Below are 27290 nucleotides of genomic sequence, written 5' to 3'. Positions count from 1 at the left end.
CAGGTGCAGATATACTGATTTACAACTCTCTCCACCACCTTTCCTAAATACAGCACGAGTATGAGAAGATTATAAGTCACTATCCACTAAGCCACCTGGCTAATGTTGTGAATATTAGGTATTACCAACGCTTAAGAAGGTCCTCTGTTGCCTTTGGTGATCGTGGGTGACCGGGATGCTGGCAACAAGACCACTGGATCCTGTTGGCTGGCTTTCATACAAAGCTTATAAAAAGTCTTAGGTCTTCCATATGTAGTTTGTCAAGGCCTTAAATGCTGACATACCGTGTACCATATAGTTATATTTAAAGATTAGCATTGCATTTTTGAGCCCTCTGCCAGGGGTAATTATTCCCTAACTGTCTTACTTTCATGTCAGTCATCTCGGCATAAACATTTTCAAATTTCCTTGCATCCTTTATGCCCATGCACAATTTATCCACTAGGTGGTAGGCTTCAATTGTCTAATTTAAAGGGGTTACAAGTTTAATAGTTAGGACTATACCTTCAAATATGTGCTGGAGATTTTTGCACATGTTCAAATAAACAAAAATTCAGTTTACACTATTGCTATTATGTCACACACTCAACTGCACTGCAATCATAAACTGAAACTTTTACATGAATAAAGAGTGACTTATGTAAGAAAGAGGGCATCGCTTCAATAAAACATCCTCTAACCGAGGCGGACATGTTACAGGACAGCAACAAATAGGTTGTTCTTTTTTAATATTGCTTATTTCAGAAGCAACAAACCCTTCCACTCATGGATGTAGTGTGCACCATTCAGAATAACGTTCTTGTAAAATTTGGATCGGTTATATATTCCACGTTATCCCGGGCAGGAGGCGTTTGTCTCGAGCCAGTGTCATCGACGAAGTCAATTGTTACGGGACACTCTAGGCTCTAAAACAAACACACCATTCGAGTTCCAACACGAACGTAGTGACGTAATTTTTTTGTGGCAAATCATAGCGCAGGCTGGGCGGGCATTGTGAAGCTGTAGTTGAGTGTTAGCAGGCTAACTAGAGAAAGAAAGCTAACTAATCGTGAGAGTGGAAGTGGAGCTAAACGAAAAGACAACTGTCAAAACAGCAAGGGGAACAGAATTTTAGTGAAGTGATAATTCTGTTTGATGACTACATGAAAAGATTTAGACCTAGTTAATCAAAGACCGTGTTTGTCAGATGCCCGAGGAGCATTTTTGGATACTACATCGATTGTCCCATTTCCAAACGGAAACCATTTCTGGACAGACAGTTCGTGCTAGCTAGCCTAGCTAAGTGAATAATCCAGGAGACTTTTCATTGTCACCTAAAAACCCATACTGAATGTTTTGTCTGTCATGAGTCCGGCCGGGTGCTCCCATGTGAACGGTTATAAGGTGGATAATTGGAAACAAAATCTTCGAGTCATATACCAATGCTTTGTTTGGAGTGGTACTGCTGAGACCAGGAGACGCAAGGTAAAAAAACAAAAAACAAAAAAACACAGGAACTGCAACGCTAGCCTCACAAACAGAAGTGAAATAATTTTTAATGTGGCACAGACAGACAAAGAACTGGAGTGCAAATGGTGTCCCACACGAAGCACAATCACAAAATAATTACGGTCTTAATGAAAGTACTCTTGCAGCAGCAAATGTTGCCAGTACTACGGTTAGCCACCGGTAAGTTAGCTAGCAGGACTCTGCCTGGTGAACTGCGGATACTGTAGGATCCTTAGCAGAATTAACTGAAACACTGAAATTGTCTTTATTAAGTGAAACAATGATAATTCGAGCAAATCGGCTATTAGCTGAGCGGTTTGCTGGATGTCTAAACTTGGATTTTTTTTCTTTCCTTTTTTTGGAGTTGTGGCCACGGGTTAACAGTAACCACACCAATTGGGACCTATTGTGTCTTCGCACGAACACACTGAGTCCTCACGTTATTAGCGGGTTTCTCTTGGGCTTCCTAGGTCATTGTTTTGTGTGCGCGTGTGTGTGTTTCCTTTTTTTTTTCTTTTGCTCTCTTCTCTACCCTGACCATGTCGCTTTCAGGGGCTTCCGCTGATTGCTTTATTCCCAGTTTCTTTTTGGGCTCATCCCACACCTGCTTGGCCTACACAGCTACGAGTATCTCTCTACACTGACGTCATCACTGGACCGTGCTGCAGTTTCTGTTATATTCCCACCCTATCACTCCCTTTCTTTCTTCTTTTTCTTTCCTCTTTTGTTTGGTTTTGAGCCACTGTTTTCACATTGACTAGCTTGGCTTTGTTTTCACTCTGAATTAGCAACAGTTTGAATGTTGCTTGCTTATAAGCCATCTATGCTTCACCTGCATGTTGTGATGCATATTTATGTCGTTGTGATAAAATAGGTACTTCACAGTGTTGCAGGATGGGCAGAGCTGGTGAGTTGATGCTTTTCCCCCCTCTCCTCATCTTCACTGACATAATGCAGGTAGTTCAGATGAATAAGAGCTGGCTTGCTTTCTTTCCTCCCGCTTACCCATCCGCTTCAGTGCCTCTTCATTTAGTGGACAGAATATTGGATGTAAACCAATGTAGCAGGAGGAATCGGCCCCATCCTTGTATCGTTTGTGATGCACGGTTACAGCCAGAAATAATGCCTGTTGGGGAGGGTGGACCATGAGTAGAACAGCCAAAAGCATGGCTCAGTTACATTGCGGGTATGTTAGAGCAAATACTGCTAAATGGTCAGTGACCCTTTTTTTGCTTATACAGTATTAGAATGACATGCTTTAACTTGAGCACAGCGCTCACCCTGTCTGTCTTAATTCTTTTTTCACCCACCCAAGACAGCAGAATTATAAAGCAAAACTGTAAGAGAGCATCTAAAAAATGTATACATGACTGTTTAATGGGGGGCACTGCTACAATTTATTTTAAAAACCTGTTTGGTTTCTTTGGCACACCACAGACAAGAAAGTGCTCAACAGCAGCTCAAGTCCATCATAAAAGTATGACTTGTCATAGGTGTTGCTCACTTCTCAGTGATGGACAGTGGTATGGCTAAACTCCTGTTGTTGTGTTTAGTGGTGGCTAACCTGGTTTGTCCTATACGTTTGGGAGGAATCTTTCACTATCTGTTTTGCAGCGCTCTCTGTCTCAGCAATATTCCTGTCAGCTCCACACAACCATCTTTTTTGCGAAATAATATCTTCCAGAGTCTCTGAATCAGCAGCAAGCACCGCTTTTCACATAAGACGTACATCTAACAAATCTTTCCATGTGTCTGCAATGTAGAGACAAACACAACAGCAGTTTATCAGAGGTATAGTGATGTTTCTTTTCCTATTTTTTTTCCATCAATCCTGCACCATCTGTGCTTGGTAGTATGCTGCATAAATAACAGTCCTCCAGGCCCAATCCTGCTAGATGTTAAGTGCTCAAGGATAGATGACTGTTTTGCATTGAAAGTAGTGACGAGCAAGCTTCCATACAGTTTAACATTTTCAGTTCCAGACTGGATTGCATTTTAATTCATGCTCTGTGCTCCACATTTCCATGTGCGTTATCAGTTCAGTTTTTCATTATAATGTATCCCCTCTAGATTCTCTATCATGTCAAATTATCACAATGCGCCTGTAGCCTTAGAGTCATGCAGGCTTTATCCATGTTTCTTGCTTGCTGTACCTTGTTATATTTCCGTCATCGAGCATATGACTATTTATTATATTGAAATAGCATGTTTACATACGGCTGAAAGCAGGTAAAAAAGAGAAGTTACAGTTTCTGCATTTTACTTAGTTGAAATATTTGTGCCTTACAACTTGTCACTGAGCCTGTTTAGCTTCTAACTAATGTAACATGCAGAGCACTATTGTACTGGTTCAGTGGTACAAAAGTAATGTCTTCATAAGGTGAGACCACTTTGTGTTTGTTCTTAAGATCATTAGATACCAGTATGACTTTATGTTGAATACTTATTGCATCAAAATGGTTTGATTAGATGACACTGACACTGAGGGATATTGTGAATGTCATATTCATTCACTAGATAAAAGCTTATTTGTGCAGTTCCTTTTGCATATTCGTCTTACACTAGTGGGAAGCCCTGTAAATTAAGAGGCACCTTCTGGAAAGATGAGAGTGTGGTTTTGGTTTTAGAAGTGCCTTGTAATCTTGTAATCTTGTATTGCATTTTTCCCATCTTCTTTTAGAAGGGACTGTCCTCAGCAGCCTTCCTGTAAGCTGTCACTCTTCCTACCTTAAGCCAATATCAATTCCCAGGTGATGCATTTACGCAGTCACCTGTTCTGAATGTACAAACTGTCACTGGTAAAACACGGTAGATTGAACATCAGGAATAGGACACTGCAGGAGAGATGTGGTGACCCCGTGTGGCCTGGGATCCTGTGTGTTACATTTTGAGGACCTTAGGATTATTTATTTTTTGCATTTTGGTTCTAGAGCAAATTCCCCATTCATCTGGAATGACAAGTACTCTTATCTGCTGTGCAATGCTCTGCAATCTGCTACTGACACACAGTCGAAATATTAACCATAAACTCCACGTTTAATGTTGTTATTTTTTGTTGACTCTGTCACGCCTGAAGCCTGGTGTCATTTTGTTCTAAAAATGTAGCAACCGTCTTCTCTGCACAATCACAAATGGCCTCTAAATCATTTCATAATTGGGACACAAACGGTCCATTGAGAAAACAATTAAATACAAATAAAGGGGCGTTTTGAAGATGCCCCATGAAATGAAATGGCAAGAATAAACAAGTATACAGTGTTGTTTGTCTTCGGGGTGGATTTATTCCAGATGAATAAGTGTGTGGTTTATTGTATTTAGCCCTGAACAAGAACCTAGATGCTGGTTAGTGGAAAGATCTTCATCAGCCATACTGGGTAGCCACAGGATTGGAAAGGAAAGACCATTGCTTTGGTTTGTTTTCCCTTCTGTCTTTCAAATCCCTTCTGTTTTTGATATGCTAAGCTAGTGTGGTTTAAATTCTGCATGTGATTAAAATGGGTATACTGTGTGGCACCTTTTCTCTGCTGTTTCCTGACATTTTTTTTCTCTTAATTGTCATTGTAATTGCCAGATTTCCAATTAAGTGGACTTTGACAGAAGAGTGTCAGAGCAGCTTTTGTGTCATTTGATTGAGGCTAATCTTTCAGTCGTATTTAAAATTTATAGTTTGTGAATGGCCATGGTTGTAAGTGGTAATGCCTCTATTCATACTTATTTATCTTGACATTGTTTAATCCAGGAAGATGGACTCTTATTTCCTTTACTGGACTACTCCACAGTGAGGGTCTATGCAATACAGTTAAACAACAGCTATTACCCTAGGTTGAGTGGAAACGGGGTAAGATGAAAGCAGAGTGGGGTGGGGTTGGCAGAATTTTTGCAGCCATAACTACTTTGAAGATTGTGCTGTTACTTAGATTAAAGAGTAATGATTAGAGAGCTGACAGTACTGAACTTGTATTTTCTAGTTTTGATAAATCATATATGATCTGAGAAACCATACCCTCCTGCCCCCCAGCCTTCCTCTACCTTTCCCATAAGTGCAAACCCCCCTTTGTGCTTTTCTGCTTTTGATGAGAGAAGATGAGAAATAAATCATTTGCTAGATGCTGCTGGAAATTTTAGAAAATGGATATATTTTCAAGGATGACACATTTACGACGCCCGTCTCTCCCTCCTCTTCTTTCAGTTGGCATGCACACATGCACAAAATCACCGAGGCACGGCCCATCCCAGAGAGCGCCTGATTTCTGTGCTATGAGGAGATCTCTTTGTCAGATCTGCCTCCATCGCATCACAGGCCTGCTCCTTGACTCATCAGCATACGTTTGTAGCGCCAGGATCTATTCCTACAGTCGCTTCTTATCACGCTTTTTTCCTCTTCTGCGCCCACGCCGCTGCTGCCTGCGTTACCTTGACTTTATTTTATTTGTAAACCTTGCTCAGCCATGGTTCTTCTTAAGTCTAGCCCATTAAGTTTGTTTCAAATACTCTTTTGATTATTCATATTTTATTTAACTTTATTGGTGTACAGTACTGTGCAGAAATCTTCAGCTACTCCTCATTTCTTTAGGTGCAGCTATGTTTTTTTAAAACATCTACATACATCCCTGGAAATATAGTGTATATAATGCACAAATAGAATTTGTACAATTCTCAATAGGTTGAAAGTCAATATTTTTGTATCATCATCTTTGTTCTTCCACACAGCCTGAACAAAAAAATGATACATTTGAAAATATTATCCCACATGCCCTGTTATTACTGATTTTTCAATCGGTTTCTTTTGTAGTTTGGCATACCCCAGCTTTTTCTTCCAGTTTCCCTTCCTTAAGAATGGCTTCTTGACAGTCACTCTTCCATTGAGACCATTTCTAATGAGGCTTCAGTGAACAGTAGATGGATCAAAATAAGGGCCACATACATCTCTCAGGTCCTGTGTGAAGTCTTTGTGGGATTCACCCCCCGTTTCTTAAGGGCATGGCTTTTAGATACTATCCATCTTCTCTGGATAGTTTTTAAGCCTGTCACTTCTTTTTTTCAAGCTTCAATTGTCACTTCTTAAATTTTTAAGGACACATTGCACACCATGACACTATACGCCAAATCTTCTGGCTAATAGTTTTCTTTTGGGAATCATCTTGTTGGTGTAAAAATGCTATTGTATACAATTTAAAAATGTTTCTTTGCAGGGTTGTATTGTTATGTGTAGTTAGAGCACTGATTCATCCCTTGAGTCGGGTGCCTTTTTATGCTTGATTGATACATAGGTCAGTGTGAAGTGGTTTAACAATCAAACACACAAAAAAATATCACATTTCTTTGAAAATGGTCAGGTATAAGGACTGAAAAACCTTGGGAAGAACTGTTTTTCAAAACTACTTTAAAAATTAGAAGAAAATTTGGCTACTTCGAAATGGAACAAAGAAATGGTTGGGTTACTCAAGACTTATGCAGAGTTCTGTATTTATTAGAATTAAATAAAACATGAGTTGAATTATTATTTTTCTAATTATATCTTTATCTGAATTAATTTGATTTTGTGGATCCTGGGAAATGCATAATCAAATGGTCTATTTTTCTGTTATTTATTTATTTATTTTTTCCCCTCTCATCCGATTGGCTTGCAGGCAACACTCTGTGGCTTTGGTGATGTCAGATTTTGGTTTCTGGGCCCCTGTCCAGGCCTGTTTTTTCCATGTCTGTATGCTCTCTGTCACTCCTTGGTTTCTTCTTATGTGGGTTTCGGTCTGTCAGGCACCATGGCTATGGCTCAGTGAGTCAGACTAAACAAATGGTCTGTAAACCCCTCCCAGAGTAATCATGGACCTGGTGTGTCACCTTGTGGTGCCCCTTTCACATGCTGTTTGCCTCCCAGTTTTTTAGTCATAGAAAGTCTTGCCTCATAAATACTCTGTGTCCTGAGGCAACTGTAACACACTCTGTGAACTTCTTTGTACTGTACCCCTAGGTGCATTTTATACCATGCTGGGTTTTTTCTTTTCTGGTAAGACATACCAAAGGACAAACGTTAACAATCTTCCATTTGGAAGCAATTTTAAGTAAGTAGGTACAAAATTGACAAATAATAGCCACATATGTAAAGTGTTGGTTAAGCATATGGGTAGGATTTTGCATGGAAGGTTACTCTTAGATAAACAATGGAGTGGAGCGTTATAAAAAAGAGAAAATCGGTGTTTACAAAACAAAAACGAAAAAGCAATGGCCTCATTGATCCTTACACCCGAATATTCAGATATGGGAGTCTTTGTAAGCGGAAAAGAGCATGAGTTTGCAATTTCATTGGGCTCATCTCCCTTTGACTGATTCCCTCTTCCTCTCCCACAGACTGTTTCTTTTCATTGCCCTCCCTTCAACTACACTTCTCATTTGACTGACCAGCAGGCTTTGGAAAGGCATCACTGCCACAAAGCATGCTGTTCGTGGCATGAGCCAGCCAATGAGGCTGCTGTCCAGCCCTCCCTTAGTACCACCATCTGGCTAATGAGCTGTCAGTCACTCTCCAGCGGCTGACCAAGCCCAGAACCAAGAGGCAATCAATCTCTTTTTGTAGACACTCAGTTATTCCCTATAGTTAAAACCTTTCACTGAAGTGACAGCTTTTCTTGGGATTGACATTATGTCTACAAAACATTCTCTCTCCTTGTGAGAAAGACAATAGCATCAGACACTTGGATGACAATTACTTGGGTCTGCTCTGTAATATCACTTTTAAGGAAGCTATATTGCAATAGCTCCATTGTGGCTCTGTTCAGTGGTGCTTATAGATTTTCTCACAAGTGATGGTTATGGCTTATTGGTGCTGAAGGGAAAAACACGCAATTTGCTGATTAGTCCATGGGTGCCATTCAAAACAAGCTGCTCTTCAATTTCTGATTAAATAAATAGTTGTCTTATTTTGGTAGAGCAGGCTGTGGGCATCTGATAGCTGCAATAACCATATAGCAATTTGTTAGCTTGGACAGTTAAACATCTGTGCAGCTTAACAAACTTGTTCATAAATTATTATTGTTTTTAAGAGGTGAATTGAATTAATGTTGGCTTTGTGCTCTTGTGTGATGGAGCTTTTTGCATTGATTCACAATGACCTTTAAAGGGAGTGTGGCTGGTTTCCAAGTATATGCATATTCCAGAAGACGATCTCTGAATACAGTATTACTAATTAAATGCCATATTTCATCTTTCACTGCTGCATTCTGCTGCCTGTTTTCTCCCACATCCTTTAATGTCTTAAATAAAAGAGTAAAAGAATAGAGAATGCAGCCTGTCCCTCCCTTACTCAGTGATCTTAATTACTCTCACATATTCACTATGTAGATTGTCACGTGTTCTGCAGGCCTACAAAATCTGCACAAATCCCCAGTATGGAGTTCTCCTTCATACACTGTTTATTCAGGTGTGTGTGAGTGTGTGTGTGTGTCTGCCTTTTTCTTTTTCCTGGAAAAAGTAGACTCTGTACACTAGGGGCTTAGGGTTTAGCTTTATGTCATTATACCACTATATGTGACAGTATGAGGCTAAACTACACACTCTAACAATCCCCTATGTCTCCTACAAGTTAAAATTCATATGTATGAGGTGGGAATACATTCTCAAGCCAAGACCACACAGCATTCATATCACTTTCAACAGACCATGCAATGAGCTGACGTGAAAACATATAGATTCATGTTGTGTATCTCTAGGGCAGCTTACTGAAAGTGCATGTTGTGGGCCAGGCATTGTTATCTGAAAATAGTGGGGGTGGGGGGTTACAGCATCATTCTGCCAAGACAGCGTCAGGCAACAGCCCCATGAGGTCAGTCAGAAGCAGTGTGGTTCTGGAGCATCACCATCAGTTTCCTTCCTCAGCCTCTTGTTGACTTGTTCATGTTAAATATAGAGTCAAAGAAGACTCGGTATATGTACACACTTGTGTCCAAGTACCACAGCAAATGTCTAACAATGTCTGTGTTTGCTGTGTGTTTTCAGGCATATTTATAGTATGCACTGTTAATGTCAGTTACGGTTAATGTATGTGTGTGTGTTGAAAAGCATGCATGGGCTTATGAGTGCTAGGCCAGCATGGTGAGTCACTGTTCTCATATAGCTTTGCTCTCTAGTCTGTATTGACTTTGTTGCCCCTCCCCTCCTTGCTCCTCTCTTTACAGCAGCAAGAAGGTTCTCCGTTGAGCCAGACCTTTGTCCACATCATAATTGTTGTCATCATTCTCTCTCCTCCTCAGTTACAGCTCATCACATTACTGGCTACGTTTGAATAACTGAATGCATTACCCTTAATGCTTGGAGTAAGTGTGACATATTGATGGCACTTTTGTGAAGTAGATCTAGAGCACTGGAGGATTCATATTTATTCCATCATGGTCATTTTTTGCAAGCAGCCCCACACAGCCTCAGTGGACTCCACAAAGCATTATGCCCTCTTTTGCCCATGCTAATAATAGATTGGAGGTATAGTCATTTAAATCGGTGCCTTTCTGAATCTGCTCTTCTATAAATCAGCAACTTTGCGCATCATTTCCCTTCACTCAGAGCACAGCCTAACCGTCCTCAAAGAGCGTGCATCCCAGGTGGGAGATGCAGCCTAGCGCAGCACGAACATGAGCTTGCTACCTGCTCGACACTTGTTCCAGTCATCTGAGCCAGCGGCTGATCAATAGCTGATCTAATAGAACATTAAAAGCTCCAGGCGCAGACAGAGATGCAGGACTGCTGACACTGAGGAGTAGACAGCCTGTGAACTATTGTAAGAGGCAGAGAACAGGGATAGATTTTCTGCCCAATACAGATGTGTTGAGGTAGGGGAGGGTGAGGAGTAGGGTAAGGCGTGGCATTAGCAGGGTTTCTTGTTTTTGGTGCTATGGTGCAGTAGAGAAATGGGGATTAACATCACTGCTGGTGGGATGGGTTTGGACAGGCAGTTAAAAACATGTTTTTAATATTAAGTACAGTGAGTAGCTTTTCTTACTGGTGTATTTAGGGCTTAATTTATACTCTATAAACACAACTGCTTCTTCACTCTATCATTATACCACTACTGTCTCCCATTTTACCTTTTATATGTTTTACACTCGACCTTAAAGATTTAGAGTTTGTTGTAGATGTTAGTCTTAAGTGACGTAATTAGTTCATTTCCTTAGATTATTCACTCACCAAGCTCATAGAGCTTTTCTTTGGTGCTGCCCCTTCTTCCCAACACGCATTCAAAGCTGGCTGCCTCACAGACCAATTTGAATAAAAACAGAGCTTAGTGCCTGCAACCCTGAATATCCCCTCCACTGCAATGTCATCACAATCTAGCCCATGCCTACTAATGCTTATCCAAAACATAGACCGCACTGGGAGTTCTGCTGGCTACCTCTGTGTCATTGCATGGTACTGTCCGCATTTGAGGTATCACACCCTGACTAGCATACTTTGCAAATCAAATAAGTGAATTTTGAATTCTTTTCTCTTCTAACAGTAGAATTTTGCACAGGAATGGTATTTTTATCTTGCAACCACTTGCTCCTACACAATTTGTGACCATTTCTGCCCACTCCCACTGATAAATCATCTCTGCAGGGATTCAGGTCTCAGTCCAACTGTTTTTTTGTTTTTTTCCCCTGCTAAAAAAACATAATGCCTCAAGTACAATTAACAGTGGCATTTCTGTTATTGTTAACATATCAAATTGTGGTGTTAACTAAAAAAAAAAATCTGTTGCAAGTAACTGACAAGAGAAATGATAGAAATAGAGCTGTATTGGGTATCAATATCACCCGATATCAATATTTTTTATATAAATTATTGTTTATGTAGTCCAAACTGATTTTTTTCCTCCAAATTGACCATCCATCACTACTTTATAACTAGTCATGGTGGTATTTATTAAGCCAGGTTAAGGTGAATAGAAGGTAACTAATCAGTGTTGGAGAAGGAGAAGAAGGTGACTCAGGTAATTCATTTGCCATTTTTAAGAAATGACATGTTACACATTTGATAATGCTACAGCGAATAAACCGTTCATTGTATCATCAGGGTTATTTTCCCCCCATTCCCAGGTATACTGTAAAGTAAGAAAGAGCCTTTCATTACAATGGAGGGCTAGGTTCAACAAGAAAATGGGTCAGCTGACTACCTGAATATATTGAATAACCAGGTTTTTCCATCATTTAATTTTTTTCTTCCCTGAGCTTATTTTGTGATGACAATGCTAAGATTCATCGGGCTCAGCCTGTGAAAGAGGGGTCCACATAGCATGAGTCATTTTGACACATGGGTTAGCCATTAGAATACAGACCTCAGCTCCACTGAAAAACTTTTGCATGTGCTAGAGAAGATGCTTTATCTGAGACTGTAGCAGCATAACTATTGGTTCAGAGGCACCTAATCTACCGTTAACTATAAGCTAACAATAAGCAAAAAGGCAAGTTTAATGTACTGAAAATGTATGCAGCATCTAATAATAATGCCTAAAGGAAATATATAATATAAATAGAGCAGACTGTCTCTAGGGGTGTTTGGCTTTTGAAAGTGAGTTGCTGAATTTGTGGGCTTGTGGCTAATTCAGCTTGAGGTGTTTTCACCATATTAGTAATTGTGAATTTTTTGTTTTCTCCAGTTGTGTCGAACATTGGTGCAGATGAGCTTCAAACCACCATTTGCAAGAGTTGTAAGGATTTTTTTTAAGTGTTTGTCTCAGGAAGTGAGGTCTAAATATACTTTCTGTCCAAATATCACATGTCAGAAAGTAAATTTTTAAGGAAGCATAAAAATGTTGCATTTCACCTTTAGGGGCCACTGGAAACAAAATGCATAGCCATACCAAGCGGCGAGATGAGATTTTAGAGACTGTGCCTTGCTGAACGGCGTTGTTACTTGCAGCTATAATGTTAGTTTCTTGAAACACAAAACCTTTACACAGACCTGAAACTAATGTGCCCGTAGAAGCCCAATTCAACTTCCCACTTCTTTGCCCAGTTCTTTGTCATGGGAAGTTTCATTACAGAACATATTTACACTTAGTTATTTTAGGGATGATGATTGCATTATTAGTGATAATTGTATAATAATACCATTTCATTGTACACTGTTAATGTTCACTAATATGTGGTTTGTCCAGGAAGAAGAAGGCAAAACTGACTGGACCTCTTTTTAACATTTTTTTTTTTTATTTCTGTGGCACAATGGCGGTTAATGTTTTTCAGAGTGTCTCAGGTTACGCTTTTGAATCCCAATTCAAAGTTAACAATAGGCAGACAACATAACGCGGGACCGCTGAGTTTATGTGCAGTAGCATTAGTTATAAAGTAGAGAGTGAGGTTAGTTTCACACACTATGCCTAAAAGTGTAAAACCGAAAGCTATCCGGTCATTACTTTTTCCTTTTATTTTCTGTATCTTCACCTACTTCACAGCTCTTTTTGTGCTATCTCCCCTCTAAGTGGGTGACTCATTGCATCAGGTCTGCACCCTGAAAGGCTTTGATTAGATTGCTTTCTTTCTCCTCCCTTCCTTATTCAATTTCTTCCTTTCAAACAGGCATGCTGACAACTTTCTGCTGTGGTGTCCTTTAGATTCCTAAAAAACAAACAAACAAAAATCAGGCAAAGCTCTGATTTTAAGTAGATCAATAATACTGTATTTATATATTTATTTATAGTAGTTTCATGTTGACCTTTCACCCTTTTTAAATGCTTGACCTGCATGTCAAGCAGTTCTGTCCTACTCTATTGCTGATCACATTATTCAGGACTATAGTTCTACACATTGTGTTCATAGAACAGATCCTTTATCCTCTGTGTCACTCATGCTCTTTAGCATTTTAGCTTTATAGTTGCTGCTTATTATTCTACATTGATTCCTTTAAGGAAGAGGTTTTTGCATGTTTGCCAGTTATGCCGTGGTATGAATGAAATCACTGGCAATACATACCTACTGCTGTTAGTGAGTTACCCGCACACTGTCTGCATCCTCTGGTGTGCCTGTCAAGCATCAACACCCTTTTATGGCTTGCACGTGTTTAAAACAGAAAGATTCACTGTGAAATTAATTTGTCGCTGCGTTTGATTTGTCAGCAGGCCCAGCAGTCTTTAGTCTGTCCTCCTGTCAGATTCATTCAAGCTTTGTGTCCTCAGAATTGTTTGTTTGACTGACTTTGAGATAGAACTTTATTTCTCTGCTCTGTATACCAATACTAGGCCTCTAAGCTCTGTCCTGCTGCAGAGGATTTTCTCAAAAATATGGACTTGTCCTCTCCTGCCTTGATCTTAATTCTTTTTGTCCCCTGTTCTCTCCCAACCCCTCCTCCCTTGGGTCTTTTTCTTCCCAGGCCAAGTCGTGTATCTGTCACATGTGTGGCGCCCACCTGAACCGACTCCACTCTTGTCTCTACTGCGTCTTTTTTGGCTGTTTTACGAAGAAACACATCCACGAACACGCAAAAAACAAGAGACACAATCTAGGTAAGTTGCTCACTCTCACGTACTCTAAGACCCTAGTTGGTTATATTTAAATTGTTCTCAAGACCAGTGGCAAAATAGATGCTGATCTCAACTACCTCTGAGCAGCCAAGGAGCCAAACCCTACTCGCACTGCATCGCATTACAGTTCCTGTGGGGGTGCCTATGCCAGTCACATTTAAACTACCAGAGTCTTCTTCAGCAAGGGAATGGTAGACTTTTGCTAATCTTGTGCTACCAAAAAGAGTAGCTTCAACATTACATACCAATTATGCTAAATAAGACAAAGGTATTAAAGAGCAAGATTTTGACATCACCCTGATGAGCACAAATTAATGTGGAAACAACAGAGACAATAGAACAGTTTTGTACACATCTTAATGGCTTTAATTGATTTAATCCATTTCAGCAGTTTGGTTACACACACACAGACATACACAACACACACACCCCATCCCATGTGCTGGGATACGGTCTTAATTAGCGTTGAGCTTTCCACAGGTGCCTCCCTGACACTGGCACTCTGTTCCTCTCTACCTCTAATCAAATTAATCCAAACTCCCTTGTCTGCTCCACTGCTAGATGTCAAGCTCCCTTCTCAGTGCTCTGTTCCCATCATTTTCACTTCCTGTTCTTAGCAGGCTCACTCACAGGACTTTGCTCATGCCTTCTTTGTCTGCTTTTTTTTTCTATCAACCTCATTTCCCCACCTCTTCATCCTCTCATTGTTTTGCTCTTATGCTTTACTCATTTTAGCACGAGTGCTGAAGTGCTTCTCATGCCTTATGCAGGACCTTGTCTTCCTCCTCTCTCTGCCACTTGTATTATTCTAATTTTTCTTCATTAACCGGGTGCTGTTGTATGCAGAGGAGCATCCTATTTCTATATATATTTTACTGTCTTTTCTTATTTCACGCTCTTGCAAAACACTGAGCAGCACATATACACCGGTTGGTTTTTCTACATGATGCATTAGCTCACCTTCTTATTGTGAGTAGCGCCAAAAACAGAAAGATGTCCGGTTAATCTAAAAATAGGTTGTCACAGCAACAGAGCTGAAATATTGTTGCTGTGGAGTTTGAAAATGGAAGAAGGTGGGTTGTGTTAATGGGAAGCACAAGTGGGGGTGGTAGACAAATACACCTTTTCCATCACTGCTTGCCTCACATCTGTAATTTTTCTAGTGGAAGCAATAAGATGGTAACACTTGGTTTTATCAGTGGTTTTAGACAGCAAAATAATAATTAAAAAAACCCTATGTCTATTACTGTAAAAAAAAAAAATCTACTTATAATTTGATTGCAATCTATCACTCACTCTAGTTCCTCCTCCTTCCTTCCTACAGCAATAGACCTATTATATGGTGGAATATATTGTTTTGTGTGTCAAGACTACATTTACGACAAAGACATGGAGCAGATTGCCAAAGAGGAACAGAGGAAAGCATGGAAATTGCAAGGTATAGCATTCTGTTTTCATTAATACAGTTTTCTTTCTTTTCTCTTTTTTAAACTAAAGCAGCCTGGTAATCTCTGCGCCGTCACATTTGTCCACAGGCATAGGGGAAAAGTACACGACATGGGAGCCGACCAAGAGGGAGCTAGAGTTATTACGACACAATCCAAAGCGGAGGAAAATCACTACAAACTGCACCATAGGTGGGCAATGGACTGCATTGTTTATTCTGCACGTCTTAATCTGCACAGCTTTTCTTCTCATCACAGTTGTGATTGCTGTGGGTTCTCTCCATGGCTCTTTGTGTGTTTGTGTACACGTGTGTGTGCGCAAGTGTGCTTGGAGTCACTCATGCATTTAGGTGTAATACTCAAGGTCAACCAGACTGGGCAGCCCCACAGGCAGTGGACTGGGAGAGGCAGGACACAGTGTTCACTCTCAGATATGTCCACACTACATCAGAATGTGTGTCTATCTCTACCCAGAACTTGTTTTCTCTTTGTTCCTTTTTCGGAGTTATCTCTTGCCATGCTTTTACCCCTCCTGTTGTTTCCATCGTGTCTCTAATTTTGTACATGTAGTAATTTACCCTTTTTTCCACCCCGTCTCCCACCAGCCTTCACTCTCTTTATACCTTCAAACAATTTGCTTGGTCAACCTGACTGGGCGGTGGAACTTGTGTCTTTATGTGTGCGCGCCCACCATGACCAGTCTAAATTGTTTAGGCGCTCACTGAGCACTCTTATCAAGAACCAAACCTTGGTCAGTTGGATTAGACCCAAAATCTAGCTGTGTCTCACCTGTTCTTCTGGCCATCATTTCTCACTCTAAATGAATTCATTCAAAGCTTTGGGAACACATCCAAGTTGCACACAGTGTTGCTGGCATACCTGACCCAACACCATATTAACTTTTCAGCCAAACAAAAATGGATCACAAAGCATTGGTGGCTTTTATGCATAACTTCATTATGTTTAAATAAATCAACCAGCCTTTTATATATCAATCTAGAGTTAAAAAACAAATTGAACTCAATTTATTAAATGTAAAAAAAAGTGTTCAAACCTTTTACTTTACTCTATATTCTGACAAGGTGCATTTGTTTCAGAATTTACACGACATGCCAGTACAAAAAGCGTGAAATCCAATGAACTCTCCAGAGCTCTGTGATTAAAATTATGTCGCACCACAGCTCAGGCTAAAGGCATAAAAAGCAACGAGTATTCCCAGTAGCATAGAATTTTGATGTGTCATCTTCAAAAGTCCTTTGTAGGGATAACCATCGCTCACAGTAAAAGACACATGACAGCTCACAGAGTTTACCAAATGCCATTTAAAGGACTGTGAGATAAATATTTTACTTTCTGGAAAGAGCTCTTAGTGAACATGAGGCACTGCTCATCTTCTGGTCACACCCCCATGGTAGAGCATGGTAGTAGCAGTATGATACTATGGGATTAGTTCTTAATAACAGGCCCAGGGAAACCCGTTGCAACTCAGTGAGTGATGAATGGTGAGCAATACAGCTTTTAGCATGATGGTAACCCAAAGCTAACGGCTAAAACATTGCTGAATTGGGTTAGGGATAACTGTCTGGCTAAGTTGAGTGAAAGCCTAGACTTTAAAATGAGAGAGCATTAAAAAAAAAAAGACTTGTAAAATGTTTTTGAACGAGGAAATTCACTTTAGTTCAAAGATAAATATGATTTAAAAATCTCTCCATTGCCACCAGTGTGAATTGGAGTCACTGCTGTGTTTAACCTTCACCGCCATGATGTTCTCCCTCTTCTTTTATTCCCTTTTTGTTCCGCAGGTTTACGAGGGCTAATAAATCTGGGCAACACGTGCTTCATGAACTGCATCGTTCAGGCTCTGACACACACACCACTGCTACGAGACTTCTTTCTCTCCGACAGACACAAGTGCGAGATGCAATCAAACTCCTGTCTGGTGTGTGAGATGTCGCAGCTTTTTCAGGAGGTACGATGCACAGTCGACATGTGCAAACTTGTTAGATAGGTTTGGTAAATGGCACAAAGAAAATGGGTTTGTGAATGTTTCGTTTTTTATAATCTTTTTTTTTTTTTTTGGGTGTACACAGCTATAATTTGAGAGATTTTTAACAACCATGCAATACAGAATGTTTTCTCTGCCATAAAAGGCTGAGTCACTCTTGTGCTCTTTTGTCAAGTCCAAAGAGGGAGGCAGAGACAAGGGAAGAAATCTTGCCTGAAAGGAATGTAGAGTGCCACATACAAATGGATGAGCAGAATGCAGTAATTATACACCTTTATTGAATCTGATCAGCCAGATTTAAATTACATAGCCTTTAAAAAGCCTTAACTGTTTTTTCTTCTTGCAACAGAAAATAGGCATTTTATGTCTAATAAACTCATCAACCCAGAGTCTTACGTAATGACTGCCTGCTCTGCTCCCACACTGTCTCACTTCCTTCTTACATCCTCTCATTTGCAGTGTATATCGGCACACAGTTGGCAAGTGGTGTTATAATATATAACGAGTTGAGTCATCAGCCCCCCACCTCCGCAACACACACAGACATGTCTGTCCTGTCTCAGTTAGCTGAACTGTTCACTTGTATTTCACATGAAGTGTCTTTGAGACATGAAATTCAGGATTTTACATTTAAACAGTCCCTGGCACATGAGCAGTCTTTTTTTGGTGCCTAAGCCTTGTTTCATAGGTTACATCCAGCTCCCCTCTGTATCTTCATCAAAAGTCATCTTCTGGCTCTGCAGGCACCTGCGTGATCTCAGGCAGCTTTTTTGGATTGAAAAGGGGAGGTGCGGCCTGCTTTGATCAGCGACTCTCTCCTCTTCCTCTCCCCTATTCTTGTCTTCGCGTTGTCGCGTAATTCGTTTGTCAGCCACCTTCAGACTGCCGAAAAGGAGAAGAGTCTGTAAGATTCAAAAAGAGACGTCAGCTCAGCTTTTTTTTTTCTTTCACCGCTCAATCAGACTTCAGAGAAAACTGAGGAGTATAAAGCGACGTGCGCGCATTATCCGCACGTCGGGAAATGAGATCCTTCTCTGGCGTTAATGAGCTCTTGTTGGAACTTCGTTGCACTGTTTTTGCACCCTGCCAGTACTTGCTTTGTCACTTGCTTGTCCATCCTGACCTGCCCTGAATTCTCAGTCCAATTTCAACAGCAAGCCAGAGATCTCCAGCACATAACAGATGGATATTTTTGCTGCACACTCTCCCCGTTTTTCCCCCACCCATCCGCTTTGACTTGCCTGCGTTGTGTCTTACACTTTCCCTCTCTGTGGATTTGCTGTCATCAGAGCTGGCTCTGTTTTGTAACATTTGTTAGAATTCATTTATATCTGGCAAGACCTGTAGAATGAAGTGCTTACAAAAAAGCCAAAAGAGACTGGAATGAAGTGGATAAAATAACACACCTAGTAACACCTGGAAAAATAGGCTAACCACCTTTCTTCTTCACCCTCACCCACCTGTCCCATCTTTCATCCCTTCTCCCAGTTCTACTCGGGCCACCGTTCGCCCCACATTCCATTCCGGCTGCTGCACCTGGTGTGGACTCATGCACGTCACCTCGCAGGCTACGAGCAGCAAGATGCCCATGAGTTCCTCATTGCAGCATTGGATGTACTGCATAGGCACTGCAAAGGAGACACTATCAGTAAGTCGTCCTTAAACACAATTAGTTTAATGGGTTTATTTATTTATTGAGTTTGTGGCCCATAAATACTTTAGTCTGAAATTCCAGTTTGACTTAAATGAGTAAACGCAGCTAAGAGCAGTGTCGGCTGAGATTGAGGGGAGTGTTAGGAGACAGAGCCACCTACTGTCTCTGATCTGGCATATCGAATTATACCTAAAATCTACCGACAGACAACAGTGCCTTACTTCACTGGAAACATACTGAAGGAGACTTACAATGTACCAAAGGGACAGCAAGCAAGTAGTGTAAGGAATGTCAATAGGCCCTGGTGCAGTGCAATGACAGGTTGACTCAGTCATAGCCACAACAGAAAGGCTTACCCTGATTGGCTAGAGAGAATAAAGAGCTGTGAAGTGGGAGCGAGGCACTGTGAAGCTTTTAAATGTGCTAAAGAGGTGGGCAGTGTGTAGTTCTGTGTGTTCATACTGTCTCCTCTCTCTGGTCAACAGACGACAATGGCAAGAAAGCCAACAATCCAAACCACTGTAACTGCATCATTGACCAAATCTTCACCGGGGGCCTGCAATCAGATGTTACCTGTCAAGTTTGCCAGTAAGTGTGTGTGTGTGTGTGTGTGTGTGTGTGTGTGTGTGTGTGTGTGTGTGTGTGTGTGTGTGTTCAGATAAAAACCCCGCCATGATGCAATGGAAAGGGACTGCTGAAAGACAATCCCACTCGAGATGTTCACTAAGCATTCATGTTGAAGCAGCATCACGCCTTCTGTTTTTTTTTCCCCTCCAACATTTACTCATTCATGCATCCTCCATATATTCCTGTCATCTTCTAGTAGTGGGGGAGCCATTGGTTTTTGCGCTCTTATTCAAAGACCCAGTCCCTGCAGAGCTGCTTTAATGGAGGTTGTCTAGACAGCAGCGCAACCCAAGCATTGCCTGCTTCCCCCTAGAGCTGTCCTGTCACATTAACACTAGCACGCTGCACTGAACTGGAAAGCACCTCACCCAGACTTGCAGGCAAGCCCAGCCCAGCTTACTGTGACATTACCTGCCTCCACTGTGAAAGTAGAGACTGCTGATGCAGAGCTGCTCATGACAGTGCATCACTGTGGCAGTAAATCACGCCCCTTCATAATCATTAAAATCGCTTTTTGAATATAATGGGTAAGCTCTTAAGCAATAAAATGCATCAGCAAAGGCTTTCAAACTAAAGTAGTGCCATACTGGTGTCAAATTACTGCAGAGCTGATCTCCTATCGCCATAAATGCATGTCTGCTTGCCTTGCTAGCCACCCACTGGTTTCTCTGGGTATTGCAAAACCATGACTCATCTAATCAACATTGATAATATTTGGCAGCCCACCCCTGTGCATATATATTTATGTATACTCTACGCATTTTGCACTTGAGGCCTCTGTTTTGCCCGGGCTGCAGTCCATCACGCTTATTGGGCTGTAGTAATACAAATTCTTTTCGCAAAGCCATTTTCTCTGACGTAACACATCATTGAATTGCAGATGGACCCGGAACAACTGTGTAGATATTATTCACATGCACACATTCAGTCTTCCATCAGCCTTAAACAAAGACATGATCAGAATCTCAAGGGGCTGAGGGAGTTTAATCTTACTCGTTACCATCTATGTCATCATACTGCCACTGAACTACACAAAGCCACACACTAATAGTTAGACATTATAATTGGACTCCCTCCTTCTTCTTCTTTTTTTTTTCCCTGTAGTGGGGTTTCCACAACGATAGACCCTTTCTGGGACATCAGTCTGGACCTTCCTGGCTCATCCACGCCTTTTTGGCCCCTCAGCCCTGGAGGGGATGGAAGCACAGTTAATGGCGAAAGCCACCTGTCAGGATCCACCACGCTCACAGACTGCTTGCGCAGGTATATTCATTCATTCATTCATTCATTCATTCATAACGCTCAGTCCAAGTTCCACAGGAGTGCTTTCTTTTGTTTTGTTTTTTTTATGCAACACTTTAACACTTTGAAAAACTGCTTAAAGCCACTGAAAAAAAAAGGCCTGCTGGAAACTCCATCTAAGGTGCAGATACTCCCTGTTTATGTCTAGACATGGAAAACTGATATTATGGATTATAGTGGCAGCGGCACGGCCGACTGGCAGCATGGTGCTGGAATTAGAGTTATACTGTCACCTGCTGATTTTGCAGGCATTTTAAAAGTGTTTTTTCACATTTTTATGTAAATGACGGTTTGGTTTTTTTGTGTTTTGTTTTTTAATAAATGTTTCTGTCGGCATTTTTTCTCTTTTTGAGAGTCAAAGAAGAACATTTTTTTTCTTGATTTTAAAAATACTTGTGGATGTGTCAGTGAGTGTGATGTAAAATACATAAACAAAAAGCAGAAGCAAACCAAAACACTGTAGGCATGGTAATCTGCGCTGATAGTCAGTAACACTGATAGTTTTTAATCATTGCTGGATAGAATTAAATCAGTTTATAATTTTTTAAAAGGAAACAAGCTTTTATCAGTCCACCTGCATCTTTTCAGCAGCAGTCAAACATTCACCCCACCCCTGCACATGTACAGGGGGTTGCATATAGTTTCTATTCAGGCACAACAGCCGTGTTATCCTTGAATCTCATCTTCTCCCATCACCAGGTTGACAGAGGGAGTGTGACCTCTCATATCTCCTCTACTGCCTCTTCATTCTTTCAATTTGTTTTCCTCTTCTCCTTATCTTATTTCATTCTTTTCCCGTTTGCCCTCACTCTCTACCACTCACATTTGTCTCATCCTCCCCCTCTCTTTTTCTCACCTCCTCTCCTGCTGACTTTTTTTTTTTTACTGCAGCTTCTCACACATCTCTAGTTGCTGCAGCAAGTCTCTTAAAGCTACAGAACTGGTTGATGTTATTGCCATGGTGATAGAGGCGTTGGCGACACCACATGGGCTTTTGCGTTAGGCAAACTGACATGCGTATGTGCTGCAGCAAAACCGTGCAAGCAAGCATATATTATACAGACCTTCATGTTCTTCCACTGATACTGAGAACAGCTTAGTGTGCTCCACATTCAGTGGACATCTAACACAACCAGAAACACTCCACGCAGAAATCTTTCTTCCTGCTTCTCGCGTTTCATGCCTCCGTTCCGTATCCATTTTCTGGCTGCACGTTTTAACACGTCATCTCTCCCCTCTCTCTTTATTGCATTCTTCACTCTGCAGGTTTACGCGACCTGAGCATCTAGGAAGCAGTGCCAAAATAAAATGTGGCGGTTGCCATAGTTACCAGGAGTCCACCAAACAGCTGACAATGAAGAAGCTTCCCATCGTAGCATGTTTCCATCTCAAAGTGAGTCACCCGTGTGCTGCCAATTATCACTTGTTACATTGTCTGTCACTGTCTGACAGTTTGATTATTTAAGGCTAATCTGAGGATCTAACATTCGCACGTCTAATTTTGTCACCACTCCAAAATAGTAAAAAGAGCTCTGTGGCTTAAAAGGAAAGTTCACCCTTAAAATCAAATGTGTGCATGCGTTGATGAGATTCCTGCATGCTTTTATATGTAATTGAGCTAATAAGCATTTCCTTATAATGCTAAGGTCTCATCCCCTAAAAACATGAGCAGCAATCTGAGCAGTTTTATCTAGGGACTACTTTTCTTTCCATCATGCTACACATTTTGTAGCTTTTTTGCTGCACAGAGGGAATCTTGAACCTGCCCTTGCCCATGACAGGATGTAAACATTAATGCCAAGCTATAAGGTTGACTAGCTCCGTGTTTCCTATAGTTTGCAACTGCACTGCAGGCCAGATGAAAAACAAATGCATTTGATCTTGACGTGAACTTTCCCTTCTTTCTGCCTTCATGCCAATGCATTCTGCTGTTCAATTATCTGTACTTGTTCTATATTGCAGTGGCCTTAATATATGATTCATTTTGCTCTGTGTGTATGCAGCCTTTCATCTGATGTCAGCAAGGTTCACATTATGCAGTGCCTTAGCTGGCTGGTACATGTGCGTAGGTGTGTTCATAATTCAATTTAGCTGTTGTTGCCTCCTACAGTGTTGCACCTTTGTGCAGTGTCCCAGGACATCTATGATTTTTAATGACTCATACGGTCCTCCATTATCTTCATGTTTTATTTATTGCAATACTGGAGACCTAATGTATTTGTAGGCTGCAATAATGTTGTCTTAGATAGATATCAGCCTCACTTGTTATCTCATTACAAATATGGTAATATTTGACAGCCAGGGTGGAAAACATACATTTCACTCATGTTTTTTTTTTGTTTGTTTTTTTAATATATATGATGCCTATTAATTCTAAACATATAGTATTGGTTTCCCCATCCCCCGCCTCTCTCTCTTGCCCCTTCTCCTTTTCCCGTCTCCCTTCTCGTCAACCCTCTCTGGCCTCTCCAGCGGTTTGAGCACTCTGCTAAACTACGGAGGAAGATTACCACGTATGTTTCCTTCCCCCTAGAGCTGGATATGACGCCCTTCATGGCGTCCAGGTAAGATGATCACTGAAGTCTACATGTTTCATTTTTACTACTGATCAGGCCCTCAGCTTTTCTTTTCATATATATGTTATAGTAAATATGTGACAGCTAACACCCAAATGGGAAAAAATACTTGTCCTCGTATATCCTTCACCTTCCCAATTCATTTATTACATTTTATGACATGCTTTGTGTAAATGCTCCCTAGTAATATACACTGGTGTCACTAGAGCATGCAGCAGCAGTCTTGCCCCACCCCTGAATGTTGCATCCATTCAGCTCCACTCATAAACTGAAATATCATTAGTGTTACAGGCAGAGAACCCACATGCTTTCATTGATTGTAGTATTCTGCCACCTAGTGGATTTTTGAGGCAGTTTACGCTTGCCTCAAACATTAACTGTCTTCTTTGTCTTTTACAGTAAAGAGAGCAGAATGAACGGGCAGTATCAACAGTCGGTTGATGTATTAAACAATGACAATAAGTGAGTATCTTGGGATATGTATATACATCGAGCTGATAGTTATCACTAAATTCTCAGCAGTTGTTGCTGTCTGACATCAAAGAAGAAATTTCAGCTCTTACACAGTAGCACATGCTAATGACCCAAACCATCCGGCTGTGACTTCCCCTAATTAAATCAATTTGAAGCCTATTAAAAGCTTCTTAGTTTTTTTCATCCATTGCAGCTACAACAGCTTTAATTTTCCAGGACATTTATTGGGAATATACTGTGTCGATAAAACTGACAGCTTGTGGGTAAAGCAAGAGGACACAGTGAAAATGTTTTTTCCTTAATATCTCTATAGTGTGAAAAATGACCTTAAAGTTTAATGGTGCTGGGTTTTGAACCGAAAGCGCTCATTTACTGGGGCGATGATGGGATATTCCTGTATAAAAACTCAGTTTTCTTTCCTTTTTTATTTTCAGGTATTCCTTGTTTGCTGTGGTCAACCACCAAGGCACATTAGAGAGTGGCCACTACACCAGCTTCATCCGCCAGCACAAGGATCAGTGGTTCAAATGTGATGATGCCATAATCACCAAGGCTAGCATTAAGGATGTACTCGATAGTGAAGGGTAAAAGTCAAAACACAACATTAGTGCTACATAATCTGATACAGTGTGATACTGTAATTCATTTTGTTTTCTCTTTTCTTTCTAGGTATCTCTTATTCTACCATAAACAGTTCCTTGAGTATGAGTAGTCTTTGTGACCAATGACCATGAAGAACCACTTGCTTTTAAATGAGACAGTCATGTGACTGGCGACAGGATGAAACACACAAAGCTACCTGAAACTTTCTGACTACCAGTCTGCTCCTCCAGTTCTGGAGGACGAAAACAAACAAACAAACAAACAAAAAGAGACGTGTAAAATCACACATACTTTCAAAAGAAAACAAAATAAGCACTGAGCTACTTCTTGGCATCTACTTGACAAAACTGAATAAAGAGGAGAGGAGGAGGAAGAGTCAGGCGCCGCCAGTTCCAGGCTTGGGCAGAGGGAAGAGGCTCCACACCCCGCCGCTCTCTCTCCCTTCCCCTTCCTGCTGCTGCAGGGGCAGAGTCTGAGCGTGACAGACTGTCACGCCGATTGGGCATATCTGGATTTTTTTTTCTCACAGTATTCTGACCCCACCCCCACACCCTCCGTCCCTCTCCACCTCCCACACACTCTCCATCTCTCTCCCATGGTGCTCTCATTTCAGCTGACCAAGCATTTAACTTAGTGATGATGGAGGACAGTATGTTGTCATATGCATAAAGGACTGAATGCAAAAAAAAAAGGAAAAAAAAGGAAAAAAAAATTAAATATATAAATCAGCGTATTATGAACTTTGCAAGGACATTTTTAAACTTATGGTTATGATTCTTATCATTTGTGAATTTAGTTATGAAATACTGTATGAATCTAGTATACATCTATTTTTTATGGGCAAAGAAATAATGGGAGAGCTTGGAGACGCTGCCTTTGCCAGTAGCTGGGGAAGCGCTGCCATGGAAACTAAACAGATTTGGACCTGAGTGTTCTCATGTTTCATTATTTACTGTGTTGATTGTTTCAGTTTTGTTTTTTAAAGTCTGGCTGAGGGCAGGGAATATCTTATTTTTTTAGCGACTCGTTGAAATTTTTGTTTACTTGTTTTCTTTTAAGTGTCTTTTATTTTTTTAATTGTTGTTTTCAGTACATTCATATATGTTTCTTGCTGTCCTGGTACTGGAAATTTCTTTTTTTTGTTTTGACGTATTATACTTTCATTCTTGTGGAATTGTTGGTATAATGATGGTGATGATTAATTGGCTCACCTTTTGCTGTTTAGAAAGTGTGTATGTTGAATGTGAGCTTTGGGTTTTTGTACTGTATGACAAGAAGATTCAATACACAAAACTACAGATCAGGTCCTGTAATATGTGAGGCTGATGTGTTCTCTTCGAGTTGAACACCTTGAATGTTTCTGTGCAAAGGAAAAAAAAAGAAGCCCTTTTAACAGCACTGCATGCGATTGGGCTCTCATGATCTTATATGTGAAAAGTTGCCCTTAGTAATGGCTCGAGGCTTGTTGCCCGTCATGATTTTTTTTTCTGTACTTTTGGGTGGGAAGGCTGTTTGAGATTTATAGTGGATTAAACACATTGCACATATATGGGCCCTGTGCGACTGCAGTCTGGCTCTGCATCCATCAGTATTAATCTTCTCCATGGCAACTGTGGATGGTGTAGACCAGTTTGGCTTACAGTATGTCTTGCCTCTGCAAACCTAGTGTTCTATTAAATCGTTTGTCAACTCAGACTAGATAACGCACATACGTGTCAGGGTTTTGTGGTCACTGATTGTGTGTATTAAAAAAAACTGACGGATTGAAACTTGTATTTAAAAAAACAACAAAAAAAAGACCAGGGCCCTAACCAATCACAAAGTAATGCCACATTTAAAAAAAAAAAAAGAACCCCTGTTTGTTTAGCTGCTCTATTGAAAACCAACATGCATATCCTTTGGTCTCCTGCGTAACCTCAGCTCGTAGACAGTGCTGAATTTCTGAAGAGTGAAATTGAAGACTTCTGAAATGGTCACACTGTGGTTTTGTTCTGTCGTGGAGCAGTTGAGACCGCCCAAAGGACATTCAGGGACACAGCTGAAACGAAAAGGAAGAGGAGAGCTTCATTCGTTTCAGTGATTAAACTCAGAACAAAACTGGAATATGGATATGCTGTCTGTCTCATTTCTTTCTTTTTGTTTGCACATTAAAATATATTTTCAGAAGTGAAGCGCTGCAGTGCATGTACTGTTATAGAAGAACAAGGCAGAAACAAAAATGGAGTCTCACTTTGTCAAAACTTAGACTGAACGCTGAAACACAACAGCTGATATGGCTCCACCTTGTGGTCACATTCAAAACCGCAACACAAAAAAAGAACAAGCCTGGTCGTGGGCATTTGACCACATCCTGCACTAAAACAGCACATAAGATGAGGCTATATCCCTTCACTTTATATTATAGAAGTAATTACTTGATTATTTATGACATAAGTTAAACTTGTCTCATATTTATGATTTGCTATGACAGTTATTTTGTGTTAATTTGTGTTAAGTTACTATAACTTCCCACTAATTAAAACAGTTTAAAGTAAATTGGATTTTAATTTAACATTTTGTATCCTTAGAAAATTGGTTGAGAATTAAATGAGTGCACAAATCCCTCGTCTCCATAAACACACATTAGGAAATA

At 40.6% G+C, this 27290-nt stretch overlaps 1 protein-coding gene across 1 annotated transcript; it reads left to right on the top strand.

Moving 5' to 3' along the window:
- Positions 1–991: 991 nt before the first annotated feature.
- On the top strand, positions 992–26765 carry LOC116325221 (ubiquitin carboxyl-terminal hydrolase 22-like). The gene is made up of 13 exons (XM_031746052.2): positions 992–1464; positions 13822–13954; positions 15297–15410; positions 15508–15609; positions 17220–17386; positions 18911–19070; positions 19562–19664; positions 20808–20966; positions 22272–22398; positions 23478–23569; positions 23981–24043; positions 24490–24639; positions 24725–26765. The coding sequence occupies exons 1-13, from the start codon at positions 1345–1347 to the stop codon at positions 24765–24767; spliced, it is 1533 nt and encodes a 510-aa protein (XP_031601912.1). The 5' UTR covers positions 992–1344; the 3' UTR covers positions 24768–26765.
- Positions 26766–27290: the final 525 nt, after the last annotated feature.

The sequence above is a fragment of the Oreochromis aureus genome, linkage group 4 (assembly GCF_013358895.1).
Source record: "Oreochromis aureus strain Israel breed Guangdong linkage group 4, ZZ_aureus, whole genome shotgun sequence".
NCBI lineage: Eukaryota > Metazoa > Chordata > Actinopteri > Cichliformes > Cichlidae > Oreochromis > Oreochromis aureus.
Note: the sequence above shows the minus strand (reverse complement) of the source record. Positions and strands in the feature narration are given on the sequence as shown.